Raw genomic sequence first — 17,468 nt, forward strand, 5'->3', positions numbered from 1 at the left:
CATGCAAGAGGAGACCCAATGAAGTGTTGATTGCATATACTAGACAGTTTATAGAAATACTTTTCAGTAGGCCAACATTCTTTAAATTAATCTCTATTAATTGGTCTTATATGATCTAATTTTCAGAAAAAATATATTTGGGGTTTTCATTAGCTGGAAGCTATAATCTTTAAAATTACCAGGAATTAATTATTTGAATACATCTTTTTTTTTTGTGTGTTAAATCTATGTAATTTATAATTTTCACTTTTTGAAATGATTTACTGAAATAAATTGTTTTCTTAAATTTATAATACATTCTGATTCTTTGAGATGCACCTGATTTAGATCATGAAAGCACAATTAGCTTTAATTAACCAACCCTCTTCATAAAAAAACATATATTTGTTTCTGCTTTGATTTATTTATCCCTTAGTTAAGTTAGAGCTGTAGAGCTGGCACATACAATCATAATATTCTTAGTTTTTTCTTGATTCAGATGCTACTTAAAATGTTTCCAGTGAGCTGGTTTTCACACATGCACCCAAAGAAATGTTTAATCTCTTGTTTTCTTTGAGGAACAGAGCTCTAAACCACTCTAGCATTTCAGCAAAACCAGCATAAAAGAAAATCAAAAATCAAACATTTATTATGTTGACATATGTTTCTTGATCTCTTTTCTGACCCCATTTTCCCCTCAGTAGACACTCAAAGATTAATAGAATCCACAACCCATAGAAAACCCATCAAACTCAGTGGTTAGGAATCATTTCAACTCTTGTTAACACTGACAGTTCAATTATTATTTATTGATTACAGTCATGAGTAATACAGTTATAGTTCCTGTAAAAAAACTTTTTATGATGATGTAACACTTTGCCCCGTCTCTTGGTCCTCAGTAAAAAAATGCTTGTGACAACACTACCTTGACATTGAATGCTGCCATCCCGGACCTAGGGTGCAATTTATTGACAGAAGCGATAAACTGGCCAGGCTTGTTTGATGCAGTGTAAGCAGTATTTTAATGTGTCATGGTCAGACAAGTCTTCTGTCCTTAAAGCATGACTGCAGCTGAGGTGGCTTGAAGCTGGTAAACTATGTTTTCTATACAACTGCAAGAACAAACATTTTACAGAAAAGACAAGGAGAACATGTTTTTACTAAATATTTGCTATAGATGAGATGCTCCTGACTCCACACAACCATGTCAGCTGATTGGGTAACAAGATCTGGAGACGGGACCATATGCTGTATCCAGTTAGATCCTGCATTCAGATCTGTCGGCTTTCTTGCTGACAGATCTGTATTCTGAACGTGTGCATCAAGTATTTGTGTTATATGCCACACTGTGTCAACTTAGAAAAAACAACTCTTTTAAAAGGAGGGGAAGACATAATGATATCAGTGATTGGAAGAATAAAACCATCCTATCATCCCACTGACATTAATTTTTAGCAAACATACAGCAGATGCAGGTTAAACAGTTTCATCAGGTCACCTGTGCGTAGATAGATAGATAGATAGATAGATAGATAGATAGATAGATAGATAGATAGATAGATAGATAGATAGATAGATAGATAGATAGATAGATAGATAGATAGATAGATAGATAGATAGATAGATAGATAGATAGATAGACAGACAGACAGACAGACAGACAGACAGACAGACAGACAGACAGACAGACAGACAGACAGACAGACAGACAGACAGACTGGCTGCTCACACTGAGTTGGGTTGTGATGGAGGTTTCCTTCTGTTAAAAGGAAGTCATTCCTTTCCACTAAGGCCACCTGCATGTTCAAGCGTCCAGAGTCAGTGAGTCGTCCTTACCTATCAGCATAAAAAACTGAACTATACAACAATTATAACTGTAATTGAATGGGAACATATGTAACTGACTTTTAATCTGTATGATGGTTGGATTGAATGGACTGTGTATTTCTGTAAATACATTGAATCTGCTTGTCTTCTAAAGTGCCTCTTTGTGAATTGGTGTGCTCAGAAAACTAGAATATTTAGAAAATGTTCCTTTTTTTGTAACTGATTTCAGAAAGTGAAAAATCACATGGCTTCATAACACATAGAGTGAAATATTTCACGCTTTTGTTAGTTGTGATTTTGATTATTATGACTTACAGAAAATACAAACCCAAAATTAAGTGAAAATTAGAATATTGTGAAAAAGTTAAAAAAAAAGGAAACTCATGGTGCGGCAATCTAATCAGCTAATTAACTCAAAACACCTGCAGAGGTTTCATGAGCCTCTAAATGCTCTTTTCACTTTTTGAAATGAGTGACCAAAAATATTAAACTTTTTCATGATATTCTACATTTTCTAGATGTACCTGCACCTTAACAAATCAAATAGAAGTTGAATTAAAGTGAATCTGCAGTTTATAGTTGTGTACATTTGACATTAGATTTCAATGATTTTACAGCCTGGTAAAGAACTGATCATGTATATGTTACACCCCTTTAAGTGGCAGAGGGTGTGCTTTCTTTTTACAGTGATTGTAGACAGATCAGAACAACTACAGTCCCAAACATGTCAGAGTTGTTTATGCGAATACTACTTTAAAGTCCTCACAGACCCCTAAGCACTTTACACTACAATCAGTTATTCACCCATTCATACATACATTCAGACGCTTACAGTGGTGAGCTACAATGTAGCCACAGCTGCCCTAGGGCACACTGACAGAAATGATGAAGGTAGATATTTCTAAAATATCATTTGGATGATACTATATAATGTTTTTGAGCATGAATGACAGAAGTCAGACTATAATATTATTTGTTTCATCAAAGAGAGTTGCCTCCTGGACATAAGATACTGTCTACTCATATCACACAACAGCACCTCACTTTATAAAATCTGAAGTATCTCCTCAAGTATTATTACTTTAAAAAATTACACATGGCAGGCCATCCACCCTTGTTTTGGTTATAGTCCTCTGCAACAATTTCTCCTCTGTTATCTGACCTGTGAGGTTTTTAAAACATTCCTTTTTGAAGGATTATAAAAGCTGACTGGAATTTAAAGTTGACCCCTATTTTTCTTTCTTGGTTGTGGCTGTCTTTGAAGAATTACTTCAAGCCAGCTGCGTAGACCTTTTAGTCTTAAATAATGATTACTTTTCTGAACCCCCTTTTTCCTTGTTTTTAAGTGCCTTGTATACTGAGAAGAGACATTGTATTGTCTTTCTTGTAAATGACTTTGGTGTTATGGTTTGTTTTGGTTTTAATGGCCCCTAACACCTGACAAAATAATTGTTGCTTCACATAATTTATGTGTGATAAAGCTATTATCTTCATACATAGTACTGAAAACCAAGCTTGTTGGAGTTCATCATGCAAAACACTGTGTGCTGGAAAACTAACAAACTAAATGTGGTTGCGGCATGTTGTGGGAATGCTTTTCTTAAGCAGAGATGGAGAAGATGCAGAGCTGATGGGAAGATGGGTGGATATAAAATACAGAGCAATCATGGAAGAGGCTCCAAAAAATTGATTAAAGCCTATTTGTGTATTAGAATGAACCAGACATAAATCTAATTGAGAGTATTTGGCAAGTCTTGAAAATACACATATTTTCCATCCAACCTGTGACAGTTTGACCTATTTTACAAGAAAGAACAGGCAACAACAACAAAAATCATTCTTTATGTGCAACAACTAGTAGAGGCATACCCCAAAAGAGAGCTGCAATTGCAATAAAAGGTGGTTCACCCAAGCTTTGACTCAGGGGGGATAAATACATATGCACGCCACACTTTTCAGATTTTTTTTGGTTTTTTTTTTTGTAAACAATACATCATTTTCCTTCCACGTCCCAATTACGCGCTACTTTGTGTTGGGTGTACCACATAAAACCCTGAGAAAATACATTAAAGTTCGTTGTTGTAATGGAACAACAGCACAAGGGGTTTTGGTACTTTCGCAAGATATTGTGTTCAACAATCATTCCCCGCCTCTAACTCAGATGAATTTATTATTCTGTGTGAACATCTACTTTAATCTTCCACCAGACCTCTGCTTTGTGGTAGCGGGCTGCTGGGAAGACAGCGCTCTTGGCTGGTGGGAGTGTGTTGCTTACTTTTTTTGGTATTCTTCCCCTTTAAAACCCACGCTGCCCTGGCGGTGGGATTATCTGGGCTCCATGGAAAAAGTCTGCGGAGCGGGGAGAGAGGGGGGCACTAGCCGAGCCAGAGAAGAGGGATCATGGCGGCACCTCTCGGGCGGGACACCCTACCTGACCACTGGTCGTACGGAGTTTGCAGAGATGGACGGGTCTTCTTTATTAAGTGAGCGGCTCTGGGTCCTTAACCCTACTTTAGGGGGCATTTTAACCCTCCCCGTGGAAGTCTGTTTGGGCTCTTTGCTTTTATTACCCTTCAGTAACAGGTGTCTTTCTTGCAGCGATAAAACTCGTAGCACCACTTGGCTACATCCGCGCACCGGCGAACCTGTTAACTCGGGACACATGATACGTTCAGGTAGGCTGCAGAAATGATCTGATTTGCGGGATTCCCGGCGGGACACTGTTGTTGCAGCGTGTTTTCTGACTGTGGTGGGTCCGCTTCAGTGTGCTGTTGTTTGTGTTGTAGATTTGCCGAGGGGATGGGAAGAGGGCTTCACGGAAGAAGGAGCCAGTTACTTCATCAAGTGAGTGTGCTTTTTTTTTTTTTTTTTTTTGCCATGCGTTTTCCCCTAGATCGCTTGATTCATGTGGAATAGGGGTTTCTGCTGCTTTGCAACACGCTGGATCTGTTTTAAGGTTGTAGACACTCTATCTCAGGAGCTGCATGTAACCTGCAAGGCACATGAAATAAAAACACGAAGACACATGGATTAACACAGGGATCCCATTTGATAGGTGAAACCAATTATCTTTGCACTGGGAGAGGAAAGTAGCAAAGGCTTTGCAGGACAGGCTGAAAGCTATTAAAATTCTCCTCACATCCTCCATGCAGGACCTCCACTCTCCCTCTCTCTCTCTCCATTAGATCGGTCTGCAGCCTCATTCTGTGAGTGTGTGTGTGTGTGTGTGTGTGGCAGTGAGTGAAAGACTGTAAAGGTTATGGGAGAGGGGTGTGACCATGTGGTGACAGTGATGTATGGGATGATTGCATTACTGAAGGGAGGGAACACTAAATTTTCAAAGTCACACACAGGCAGGACTATGTGGTTTCTTTTACGTCAAATTTTCACATATTTCCTACTTTGGAACTTCATTATTCCTGTTTAGGGTGCATGGTAGCTTGGTGTTAAGTGTTGTCTCAGATCAGAAAGGTCCTCGGTTCAAATCTTGGTTGGGGGGGCTCATTTGTTGGTATGTCTGTTCTGTAGATGTAAGTGTGTGTACGGTAGATATGTTTCTGTCCCATTGACTGGCTCTGAACAGGACAGATACATTTTTTTGTTTTTATAAAGGTTAAGTCAGCATATACTGGAGCATGTCCTCTCGATTTTTGGATTCTGGTTCCTCTGATGGAGAACAGGACAAACTATTTGTAAACTACTTATACCTCTTTCCTAAATTTTTTCACATCACAACCACCAATGTTAATATGTTTTATTCTGATTTTTAAAAAAAGACCAATACAAAGTGGTGCTTTAATGTGAGGAGGAGGAATATTATAAATGTTATTTATTTTTTATTTTTTTATACCAATAAAACCCTGAAAAATGGCTTGCATTTGTATTCAGCCAATACTTTTTAGCTTTGTAGAACCCTCTTTCATTGCAATAACAACAACAGATTGATGCCGATTCATCTTTGCTTTATTCCTCAAGCTTAGAGGGTTGAATAGGGAGCATCAGTAAACATCAATTTTCAAGTCTTGGGAAATATTAACAATTTCATTCAGGCTTGGAATTTGACTAGGCCATTCTAAAACACGAAAATGTTTTGATCTAAACCATTCTATTGTAGCTTTGGATGTTTGTTTAGGGTCTTTGTCCTGCTGAAAAGAAAACATAGTCTTAAGTTTCTTGGATTTTGTATCAGTTTGTTTTCCCAGGACTGCCTGGTCTTTAATTCAATATGTCTTTGCATCAGTTCTTACCAACTTCCATGTCTCTTCTAGAAAAAAAAATTCCTTTTAGCATAATCCTGCCACCACCATGCTCCACTGTTGTCAGTATTGTAATCTGTATCATTATTCAACACAATGAATCTCATCATAGTAGCTTGTCGTTGTCCTCTTAGTTTGCCCCATTTGTTCCAGACAGAGGACCTGTATTTACAGTTTTACGTCCACAGAGCTGCAGTCTTTCTGAGGTTAATTGCCACTAATTAGGAGCATTTGTTAGGTGACACAGCATGTACCAGTTTGTAAAGTTGATAGAACATTGAAGAGCAAATTGTAAGGTCATTTAAGACAACGAAAGACATTTCAAAGCCCAACTCTGAAAAACACAGAAAATGGTGTAAGATAATAAATTTGTTGCTGCTGTCACGCATTGTGGAAAGAATAAAAACCCTCATTGTACTTCTTTATTTGCCTACGTTTTCTCCGAGAACAATGCGCTTGTGAAGCTGTGTGATATATGGCATCCTAACTCTCAAAGCTTTGAAATCAGTGACTTGTTGCCCATTTAGCTCTTTAGAAAGCTTCTGGTTTGGAACACAAGCTGCTGTTTTGTCAATGTGTTCAGATCACAATCAAATTATTTTTTCTATGTCTGCTATTTTGTTTTTAAATAAACAATTCCACTGCAAATATACCCTTATGTGTTGCCAATGTCTTTCTGTTTTTTCTAATTTCTAAACAAATGTATTAAATATGACTTCCCATATAGATTAGCCAATTAACTAATGAACTGAGAAAACTAAAAACTGAACTATAATTTTGGTGAGTTTCAGGTAGAAACATTATTTGATCTTTTTAAAGATAGATAGATTGGTTGCAGTATTTGCTTATTATGCTCAACAGCCCTAATTTTTTATTCCAACTGTGGCTACACAGTCCTAGTAATTTATTACTGCCCCTTGTTGAAGACATGAGTTGGTTTTGGCAGAATAGATTAAAAACAGTCAACACAGCAGGAATATCTGAACTGCTTTGGACTAAAGGAAGCTGTTGGTTGTACTGTCAGGCCAAGATTATTGGCAGAAAGTACTGAGAGTACAGTAAAGATGGCTTGAGCTGCACAGCTTTTTAAACCAACAATTGTATTATTTCAAAGATTTGGAAAGGACAACTTAAACTTGGACCCTGTTTAGGCACTTAAAAAGATTGCAAGTTTCATTTGACTGAAACAAACAATTGGAAGTTATTTTGTAACGAAACAGGTGCTTTGCTTAAAACAAGTAAACTGTACAATACAAACAGGATGTCCGTCCTGCTTTTCTTTCTATTACTGAGCGGTCCAGGAGGTATACAACAACAAACTCAAGTACTGAGGTCCAAATGCTGCTGCCTTGACAACAGTCTGTAGACATGGTGGTGTGTTGATGGTGGAGTTTAGAGCAGAGGCACAAAGGAAGCATTGTTCGTGCACTTTGACGGTGGCAGGACTCGCATCTCCTCAGACCTCGCTGCGGGTCGGTCCGCCTGCAGGCCATTGCTGCCTGATTAATGCTTATCGGTGTTGTGGTTAATTGCAGGTTTAGGTCATCCCAGAATATGTTTTTTGGTTTAGCTTGGGGCACTTTTGATGTAGTGATATTTGCAAACTGATGAAACTTAAAAATGGAAAAGAAACATTGCCTGTTTGGTAGCAGATTGAAATAGACTGTGTGTAGCTGTCTTCCTTTTGGCGAACCTCAGAGGAACTGACCCATTTTGAAAATCATCTTCTAAAATCAGAGAGGAAAGAGGTTTGGGCTGCAGGTCTGTCCGTTGAGGTCTTTTAGTCTGATTGGCACAGATCAACAGAAATAAGCAGAAGGAGGAAGAACAAGCCAAACATTTAAAGATGAAACAGATGCAATAAATTATCCTGTAGGGGGCTAAAGAACCATACTACTTAAAGCCTTTTTTTCTAGGAAAATAGCTGTCAGGACCAATGTTCAGACCACAGAGGAAAATCCATTTAATTAACTTGTGCAAAGGAATAAATAACTGTCTAAAATAATTTCCAGGTAAAAGCTGGAGAAAGTGAGTTCAGTTGGGTTTCCTTTCCACCACATTGCCCACACTCACCAAAGATATGAAATGTGCAATTCTATAGCTCCCAGAGGAAAAAAAGACCCTACTGAGGTACAATGGCATCCTGTTGAGGACACAGTTCACATTGTTGAATGGGCTCACAATGATGTGGGACAATCTAGAAGGGAGTGCTTGATATCCACACCAAAACTCACACTATTCTCACACCACAAAAAAAGAACTTCCCAACCCAAACTCTGTTTACTAATCACATGCAAAAACCTCCGTCAATATTTCATATTGTTGCTCAAGATTTTTAATGACTATTTATCTTCCTCTTGTCCCACAGCTTATTATGTATTCAGGTTCTGCTTGCATTTTTGAAATAGTTGACTGTTTTATTCAGGACAGTGGGAGTTAATTAGCCATCAGATGTTTTGGGAGTTTTGAAGCAGAGCTTTTTAAATGCAATGAAAATAAAGCCAAGTATCCCTAAAGGCCAGTTATTTCCACGCTGCCTTAATGAAGCTTTCTTTTCTTGCAAACACATCAAATTTATGCCTCATTGCTATGGTCAAAACATCACTGGCAGATCTGATGTGAAAAACTACCCCTAACGTTGTCTGTTCCCCTTAAAAAATAATTCATTTAATTCTGATTGTATTATATGGAGAGATACTATATGTAACTTTAAGGAGATCTTAATGCTCAGTCAAGAAAATGTGTTCTCTACTGTTCCATATTGTTCATATTGAATCTTTGATAATCGGCTCGAACTACACACCTCGAAAGTGAGCAAACTGTTTTGTTGTGTTTCTGTAGCCTCATTCTGAAGGCATTTGTACCAGTAGATGCTTTTACAGGCATCGCTTTTAAACCGAGCTACCAAATGCTCCTTCTGTCCTTTGTGAAAAGGCAGGGGGGTTGCTCCAGGGCATTTTGTTTAGAGTGAGATGCAGCAGAAACCTTCTAGAGATCACAATAGTCATTTAAAGCATCAGATTTTGACTTTAAACTTAATCAACAAACTATTACATGTTTTACTAAAAACTAAAAACTTAAAAATTGTAAAACTGCATCAGATGTGGATAGTAAAGGTGACATCATGTGTGTGTGAAAGACTTTGGTTTAGAGGGAAGTTGTTTGAAAGTGTTAGCTGAGTGCGATATGGCTAGCAATGAAGAATAAATGAAAACACATCATGGGATACCAATAATGGGAAGCCCGTGTGCCGAACACAGACAGGCAAAGGATCAGTATGAGGTGAAACCTGATAGCTATTAGTACACTGTGCTTTTAGATTTATTCAGATGTTACCTATAGGTTGATATTGGAGGTTATGGTTAAGCCACTTGGCTAATGGTGTGCCTTATAACAAATGTTTCACCTAATAATTAACGCAGACAAGTTTTCTAGCCTGTGTTTTCCAGTGCGAAACTATTAATTGCATATTTATACAGTACAGGTGTTCAGGTTTGCTCTCCTATTAGACATTCTGTTTTTGACCTAAAATTTGCTTGTAACCACCGTGCTACCTACTAACAGGTCTTTTTACTGTTTCGTATCAGCCTGACTGCGTTTGATTGTTTGAAAATTTAAAATACTTGCACTGGTAATACCTGGACTGGATTAATCCACACAAAACAGAAACTAATTAAAAATTGTTTGAGATAAATTGAGATTTTATTATAATTACAAGTGGCAAAACCAAAATAAACAGATGTTGTTCTATTAGATTATTTAACAAATTATTTAACTCATCCGAAATGGCGCAGCTGATGGCAGCCTTGGTGCTTTGATCTCTTGTTTTCTGTCTTCACTGAGAGCAAAGTGTACCGGACTCAAATTCCTTGTTTGTGTGCACAAACCTGACAATAAAGCTGATTTTGATTTAAGACATTGTTTTGATTTGTAAGTCATTTTTTGGAAGAAAATAAAGGGGACTTCTCTTTTTAATAGTGAATTTTGTTTAGATTTTTTTGTCCAAATATATATCTTGAGCATAAAAGGAAGCTTTTTACTTTGAATCACACGCCAACTAAACTATGGCAATAGTGTTTGTATTGTGTTATTAGCATACAATGCTACCATAACTGAAAATTTTGGCAATAACATGTTAGTTAACTAACTCTATCATGTTAGCTAACATTTAATTAATACCGTGTATGGGAATAGCAGGTTATATCTCATTGATTTGAAATGCTAATGTCATCTGAAATATTAATTTCAGAGTTAGCTTACAATAAATAGCTTATGGCAGCCATTTAACATTACTTCCCTTTTACCTTTGCAAACTGCGAAGGACAGTTCCTAAGGGATTTCATTTGTTGTTTGTAGTCAATATGCTGCAATTGTGACATCGAATGTGTAAAGTTGCACAATAGAGAGCCTTCGGAAAAAAATTTTTAGCATTTGACATGTTAGGTGACAGCAAGTGAATTGTTGTAGTCGCAGATGAGTTTGTGTTTTCATATTTTGAGTTTTTTAAGCTATCCCCCAGTCTGTTACATTTTAAATACTACAGTTCCAGTGCATGTAGTGTTGTCTGTTGTAATACCAGGTAAAGATGATTAACAGAAAAAACGCAACATATTTAGCGATTTCGGATAATATTCAGGATAATATTTTAAGCAGCAGGTACAAAGTCTTGGATCTCACATTCAGGAAAGGAGTGACATCCTGTCTGGCTGTAAAAAACCCCCCACATTTTTTCTCTATTGTTTTTATTGATCATTATCTCCTAATGTCTTCCATCAAATCCTCATAATGCATCACATTTAACGACCTCTTTGTGCCTTTTTGTTTGTGAGGCACCACGAACCCTCCCTCTGGAGGTCACATTGGTTAACAAACAGTGATGTCTTGTTGATGTCATGTCCAGAGTGAGTTATTATAAAGCTTAAATAATGCAGTGTCCTGTTCAGGCCTTCAAAAAGGGAAAACAAAGAGCAGATTTAGTGTCTGGTACAGTGGAAGTGTGGATAGGCAGGAGGCTTTCCGTCAGGCCTTGTCATGACTTATTTAACCTAGGAACCGGCAATTAATTACTATGTTAAGAGCTGTGGGCCTGATGTGCGCTCTGTGTGGTGACATACATTATTTTTGATGAGTCAGTCTGTGTCTGTATGGCTAAGGCAGGTTAAGATAGTCAGAGGTGGAGCAGCAGGAGTCAGAGCGGAGACAGAACTGGGGAGATACCCGAGCCAGGATGGGGACCTGCTGCTGCAGTTGCCTGCCTCGGGGTTTTGCGATCAAATCGGGCGACGATGAGACAGATGTGCAGCCTGACAGTTTGGAGGAAGAGAAAAGGCAGACTGAGGGAAGGTAACTGGATTACTGACGTTTCCAAAGTAGTTTCAAGCTTAGTTTAAAATTAGTGTTTGCATCAGTGTTACAATGTTTTGCATGGAAATAATTTATGTAACAAATCTGAATCAGCTCTAGACAAAACATAAACAAATTGCAACATGTATTAAATATATAGAAAGATATTTATTTAGTTTTAGTTTTTGCAATATGTCAGTCTGTTGCCTAAGAACCAACCTTAGCACCTAAGATGTTTCAGTTACCTTTCATAAACTGTTTGTTTAATCTTTCCTTCATAGCTTTTAGACAGCAGGTTTTTCTGCCGCATTTTGTCAGAACCTTAGTGGGATTGGAGCCACTGCAGAATAAAGCAGGTCTTACTCTTCTCTCTTCTGCCCATAAGGATGGGAAAAAAGAAAAAGTGTCAGATTGATGGCATCAAAAAATGACAAATTCAGCATATCAGGATCTTTTTGTGAGGCATTTCATGCTTCTATTAAAAATGATATGCCATAGAAAGATGATTAAAAGTGAGAAAACTGTTTTTGAGAAATTTTCCAGTGCACTGGTTTTCACAGAGAAGAATCTTATCTGGAGGAATGCACTGTACTTTTTCTATTCAGCATAGAAACAGTATTGAAATTCTCAATAACAATAGATCAATGCTTTTTGATCATTCATCATTAAACTGAAAAATATACACACACACATACAGTGCGGAGAGAATCACACAATGTATCAAATACCCACTTATATATATATATATATATATATATATATATATATATATATATATATATAGAGAGAGAGAGAGAGAGGTTTAGGCCTAAAATAATAACTAGTAATGTACCAATCGACTAGGCAAAGATTAGTGGTGGAATATTTTCCGTAACGATGAATTGTGGGTCAAATACCGGAATTTTTTTTTCCACCGTTCATTGAAAGCATAAAAATTAAGAACTCCCACCATTTTAGGCCTGTATGGGCAATGATGCACTATTTTCAAGTTTGCTAAAAAATGTTTGGTTAGGAACATTTGCTGTAATTCATAAATTGGGAGAGTCAAACTACTACCTCTGTCAGAGAATCTACGGCATACATTTATTTTTTTCATTTTGATGTGTTTTAGTCTGTATAAAACAAAATTGTAATTGGTCAAAATTGGTTCCAGCAGGTGAGACCTTCAAGAAAACCGGAATTCAGTATCGACCAGAAAAAGCCTGGTTGTTGCATCTACATCAATAATAATAAACATGTCTTTCCTTCAAGCTTTTCTCTGTAGAGGGTCGCCCCAGTTGAACAGAAAGCCATCCAGCACTGAAACTGATATTTATCCTTCAAGAATAACTTATTCAGATACCTTCAGGGCCTCTGGTCTGTGGGAGTGCATGTGAAACATCAAAAAGGATAAATGACCAATGGAGTTGAACCCAGGTTCTGTTGAGTGTTCACTACTGCAACACATTTCTGTCTTAATATTGAGGAGCTGTGACAGATTCAAGAAGGTGTAAAGAAGAGAGGACTCATGCACAGCACATTGTCCAGATTGTGGTCCAACGTTTACTCTGAAAAAATAAAAGTAAAGCACAGGGAGCCGTTCAACCTCACAGCTATGGTAATACCATATTTTTGAAGATTAAAATAAGTTATGTGATATATTATAAATTATTCAATTTTTTTACAGTATAACAAAGAGTGACAAACACACATTTCTGGGTAAAAAGAAACATTGTTAAACTATGTTTAATTCTTATTTTCCAAAATTCTATCTTTGGCTAGAATCTGGCTGACATGTGTCCTGCAGGGCAAACTTCCCTAAATGTTAGAAATATACAACTTGTGCTGAACTGTGGATATAAACATCATTAACAAGCTTGTTTTCTCTATTCATCATTGAAAATAATGCTTTGTTGTAGATGCTAATGTTGTTCTGCCATCTTATTAACCTGAAAAAATATAGTTTTTGTCAGTAATTGTTATTTTCATATTTTCCAGATATATTTCTTAAAGTGTGTGTAGTCTATAGTGACCTCTAGCTGCCAAATGGCAGACTGCAACCAAGTGAAATACTCCCCTTAGCCCCACCAAAGTAAAGTGTGAAAGAAATATGTGTTTATTTATGAAGGAAATGTAAGATGACCCTGGGTTAGAATACAAATGCAGCAGTGAGCTGGAGGGACATGGACTTGCAACACCTCCTGATATAAGATGCTGATTTGAATGCTTACAGAATGAAAACACCATTTATTTTTGTGCACTTCTAAACAGATTAAAGCAGAGATGCAAACAATAGATTGCATATCTGCCAGTAAATCTTCCTAAAGATTAAATGCTGCAGTTCATAGCCTTTGTACGTTCACTAATGTTAAAACAGTGTCATCACTTCAAAACCGTATATTTAGCAGCTAATTAACAGAATGTATATTCTCCAAAAATGCCTCTCTCTTAATTTGATTGCATATTGCTGTCGTTATAACAGGAATATTGAGTGTGAATAAGATAAATGAATACAATGTATTGGCCAATGCAAGTCAGCACACATTTGCTGGTCAAAGGCAATTTCACTCTCTGGAGCATTATTGAACACACTGACCACACAGCTGTGTTATTCCTTGTGAAGCTATCCAATATAATTTTCTTTTCAAATACACAGCCCTTCTCTTATTGCTCCTCATTCTGACACACATCTTTGTTGCTGTTGTTATTTGTCAGCGGCACACAGTTTGTATAACAATATTATTAACACTATTATTATTGGCACATTGTTGGTTCTACATTTTAAAAACTTATTTAAATATATTTTTATTGACAGAGTATTTCCTGTGTCTTAGGACCAGCTAAATGCTGTGGAGTTGTGCATGAGAGAGGTGTGGCACTTTTTATGTTGTAGCCTATAGACCATGCTGTTGAGTGTTTACTTCATACTTTCATGACAAATTACTAATTTCTAAAGTATATCTCTTAGTACTCGTACTAGTACTCGTCGTCTTCCGCTTATCCGGGACCGGGTCGCGGGGGCAGCAGACTCAGCAGAGACGCCCAGACGTCCCTCTCTCCAGACACCTCCTCCAGGGGGATCCCAAGGCGTTCCCAGGCCAGCTGAGAGACATAGTCCCTCCAGCGTGTCCTGGGCCGTCCCCTGGGCCCCCTCCCGGTGGGACGTGCCTGGAACACCTCGGGAGGAAGGCGTCCAGGAGGCATCCGGTATAGATGCCCGAGCCACCTCAACTGGCTCCTCTCGATGTGGAGGAGCAGCAGCTCTACTCTGAGCCCCTCCCGGATGGCCGAGCTCCTCACCTTATCTCTAAGGGAGTGCCCGGCCACCCTACGGAGGAAGCTCATTTCAGCCGCTTGTATCCGGGATCTCGTTCTTTCGGTCATGACCCAAAGTTCATGGCCATAGGTGAGGGTAGGAACGTAGACCGACCGGTAAATCGAGAGCTTTGCTTTTCGGCTCAGCTCTCTCTTCACCACAACGAACCGGCACAGCGCCCCCATTACTGTGGCAGCCGCACCGATCCGTCTGTCGATCTCCCGCTCCATTCTTCCCTCACTTGTGAACAAGACCCCGAGATACTTAAACTCCTCCACTTGAGGCAGGATCTCCCCTCCAACCTGAAGAGGACAAGCCACCCTTTTCCGGTCGAGTACCATGGCCTCGGACTTGGAGGAGCTGATCCTCATCCCAGCCGCTTCACACTCGGCTGCGAACCGCCCCAGTGGATTCTGTAGGTCTTGGCTAGATGGGGCCAGCAGGACCACGTCATCCGCAAAAAGAAGAGACAAAATCCACTGGTCCCCAAACCAGACCCCCTCCGGCCCTTGGCTGCGTCTAGAAATCCTGTCCATAAAAGTTATGAACAGGACCGGTGACAAAGGGCAGCCCTGCCAGAGTCCAACATGCACCGGGAACAGGTCCGACTTAGTGCCGGCAATGCGGACCAAACTCCTGCTCTGCTAGTACAGGGACCGGATGGCCCCTAATAAAGGGCCCCCGATTCCATACACCTGGAGCACCCCCCACAGGGCATCACGAGGGACACAGTCGAATGCCTTCTCCAGGTCCACAAAACACATGTGAACCGGTTGGGCAAACTCCCATGAACCCTCGAGCACCCTGTAGAGGGTATAGAGCTGGTCCAGTGTTCCACGGCCGGGACGAAAACCACACTGGTCCTCCTGAAGCCGGGGTTCCACTATCGGCTGGACTCTCCTCTCCAATACCCTGGCATAGGCCTTACCAGGGAGGCTGAGGAGTGTGATCCCCTTGTAGTTGGAACACACCCTCCGGTCCCCCTTCTTATGAAGGGGGACCACCACCCCAGTCTGCCAGTCCAGAAGCTCTGTCCCCGACCGCCACGCAATGTTGAAGAGGCATGTCAACCATGACAGCCCTACAACATCCAGAGACTTGAGGTACTCAGGGCGGATCTCATCCACCCCCGAAGCCTTGCCACCGCGGAGCTTTTTAACCACCTCGGTGACTTCAGCCTGGGTGATGAAAGAGTCCAATTAGGGTGATGGCAAGGAGGCCATCATCAAAGGATAAACCATCAAACCAGCAGCAGAAACATAAAAAAGATGGTCAGCATATATAAGATAAGTTTGTGTGCTGTAATGTCAATACAGGTTTTTTTCATTGATTATTGAGAAGGGTCTAAATAATTTCCAACATGCCATCTTTTAATAATATCTAAATAAAAACAGATTATTTTTGTTTTATTTTTTCAAATTTAAAGGTCACTTTACATTGTTTTATTTTTTGAGGGACTCTTGCCTCATTCTCTTTCACAAATAATCTGTTTGGTTTAGGAAAAATAATTAGAAATCAAAATCTTCTAGGAGTATAAAAACATTTGGGCATAAATGTAAGCAAATGAATTGATATAAGTAAGTTATTTTAGTGACCAATCACCAGCAGCATCTGGTTAGATAATCTAAGTAGCCAGGAAGAGGACAGGGTCTGAAATAAGTCCACAAAATATTTGGGGCCTTCACCATGGAGTGGTCTAATATCCAGTTTAAGTGACAGTACATTATTGCTAAATATCAATTAGGTAAGATATAGCTGGCCAGATCTGTCTTGAACTTGGTTAACTGGCGTTGCTATATTGATTGACTCAGATAAATAATAATGTCTCTTCATTTGAAAATGAGAATTGAAAATATAATTAGTTGGGAAATAATAATAATAACCTAACCCTAAACGTTGTGTTTTCATTAGGTGTAAGCGGAAAGTCCTCATAATAAACAGAAATAAGGGTGGCAGCAGTAAAAGTGAGTGGGTGAGGTATGAATGATGACTAGGCTGTCTGTGGAATCGACCTACACCACCTTCATCCAGCCCTCTGCTCTTATCTATATGTCTGTCGGTGGATTATTGAGCTGTCCTTCCAGCAGCTCGAGCTGCCACTCAGCTATTCTCTCCATCCTTCATCCCTCGTTCCTGCTGGCTGTCTGGGTGGGATCTGATAAAGTTGACTCGAGGTGAATCAGAGGGCTCTGGTTGCAGTCAGAGACCAAGGTCAGCACTTCTGGACAGCACAGCGAAGTGATTACTACTCATCTATGGTAGCCGGAGACGGTTGGAGGTTGGGTCCTTCCCGTTTTCCTATGTTGCCAGCCTCTGTTGTCATTTCATTCCTTTTCCTACTAGCTAGGTAGAGCTGGGTTCCGTAAGTGTTGGAGTATCCCAGTGTTGTTGAGAGTTAAGAGGGAGATAGAGCTGAAACAGCAGATCTCCTTCTCTCTGACACTCCTCTCTGTGGCCTTTCCAGCACACTCATCAAGCTGATTCACTTTAAATGCATAAAGCAAGCTGAAAGAAACACTGCTTTTTGTCTGGGACAGATACAGACAGAAGAAAAGAAATGGATGCTGTCTTCTTAGGTTCGCCGTTGACTGGTGAGTACTACCGTGTACTTAGAAAGGATTCCATAATTTTACTAGGAGTATGTATGTTTCTGATAGCTTTGGAATGAAAGTGGCTGAAGATAGTGGTACATGGCTCGTTTAGCTGCTCTGCCATACACACAGAAGCTAGCCAGTTCACTGTCAACTTACTACAGTCATGTTCTGTTT

The 17,468-nt window shown here is 39.2% G+C and overlaps 1 protein-coding gene across 1 annotated transcript in view; it reads left to right on the forward strand.

Moving 5' to 3' along the window:
- Window positions 1-4,021: 4,021 nt before the first annotated feature.
- Window positions 4,022-17,468, forward strand: part of plekha7b (pleckstrin homology domain containing, family A member 7b) — a 91,159-nt gene continuing 77,712 nt past the window's right edge. Inside the window, exons 1-3 of the mRNA XM_047363421.1 lie at window positions 4,022-4,289; window positions 4,405-4,481; window positions 4,593-4,650. Coding sequence (XP_047219377.1) covers window positions 4,207-4,289; window positions 4,405-4,481; window positions 4,593-4,650 — 218 coding nt within the window. The 5' untranslated portion in view covers window positions 4,022-4,206. The remainder of the gene's footprint in view (window positions 4,290-4,404; window positions 4,482-4,592; window positions 4,651-17,468) is intronic.

The sequence above is a fragment of the Girardinichthys multiradiatus genome, chromosome 4, assembly GCF_021462225.1.
Source record: "Girardinichthys multiradiatus isolate DD_20200921_A chromosome 4, DD_fGirMul_XY1, whole genome shotgun sequence".
In the NCBI taxonomy this organism is placed as follows: domain Eukaryota; kingdom Metazoa; phylum Chordata; class Actinopteri; order Cyprinodontiformes; family Goodeidae; genus Girardinichthys; species Girardinichthys multiradiatus.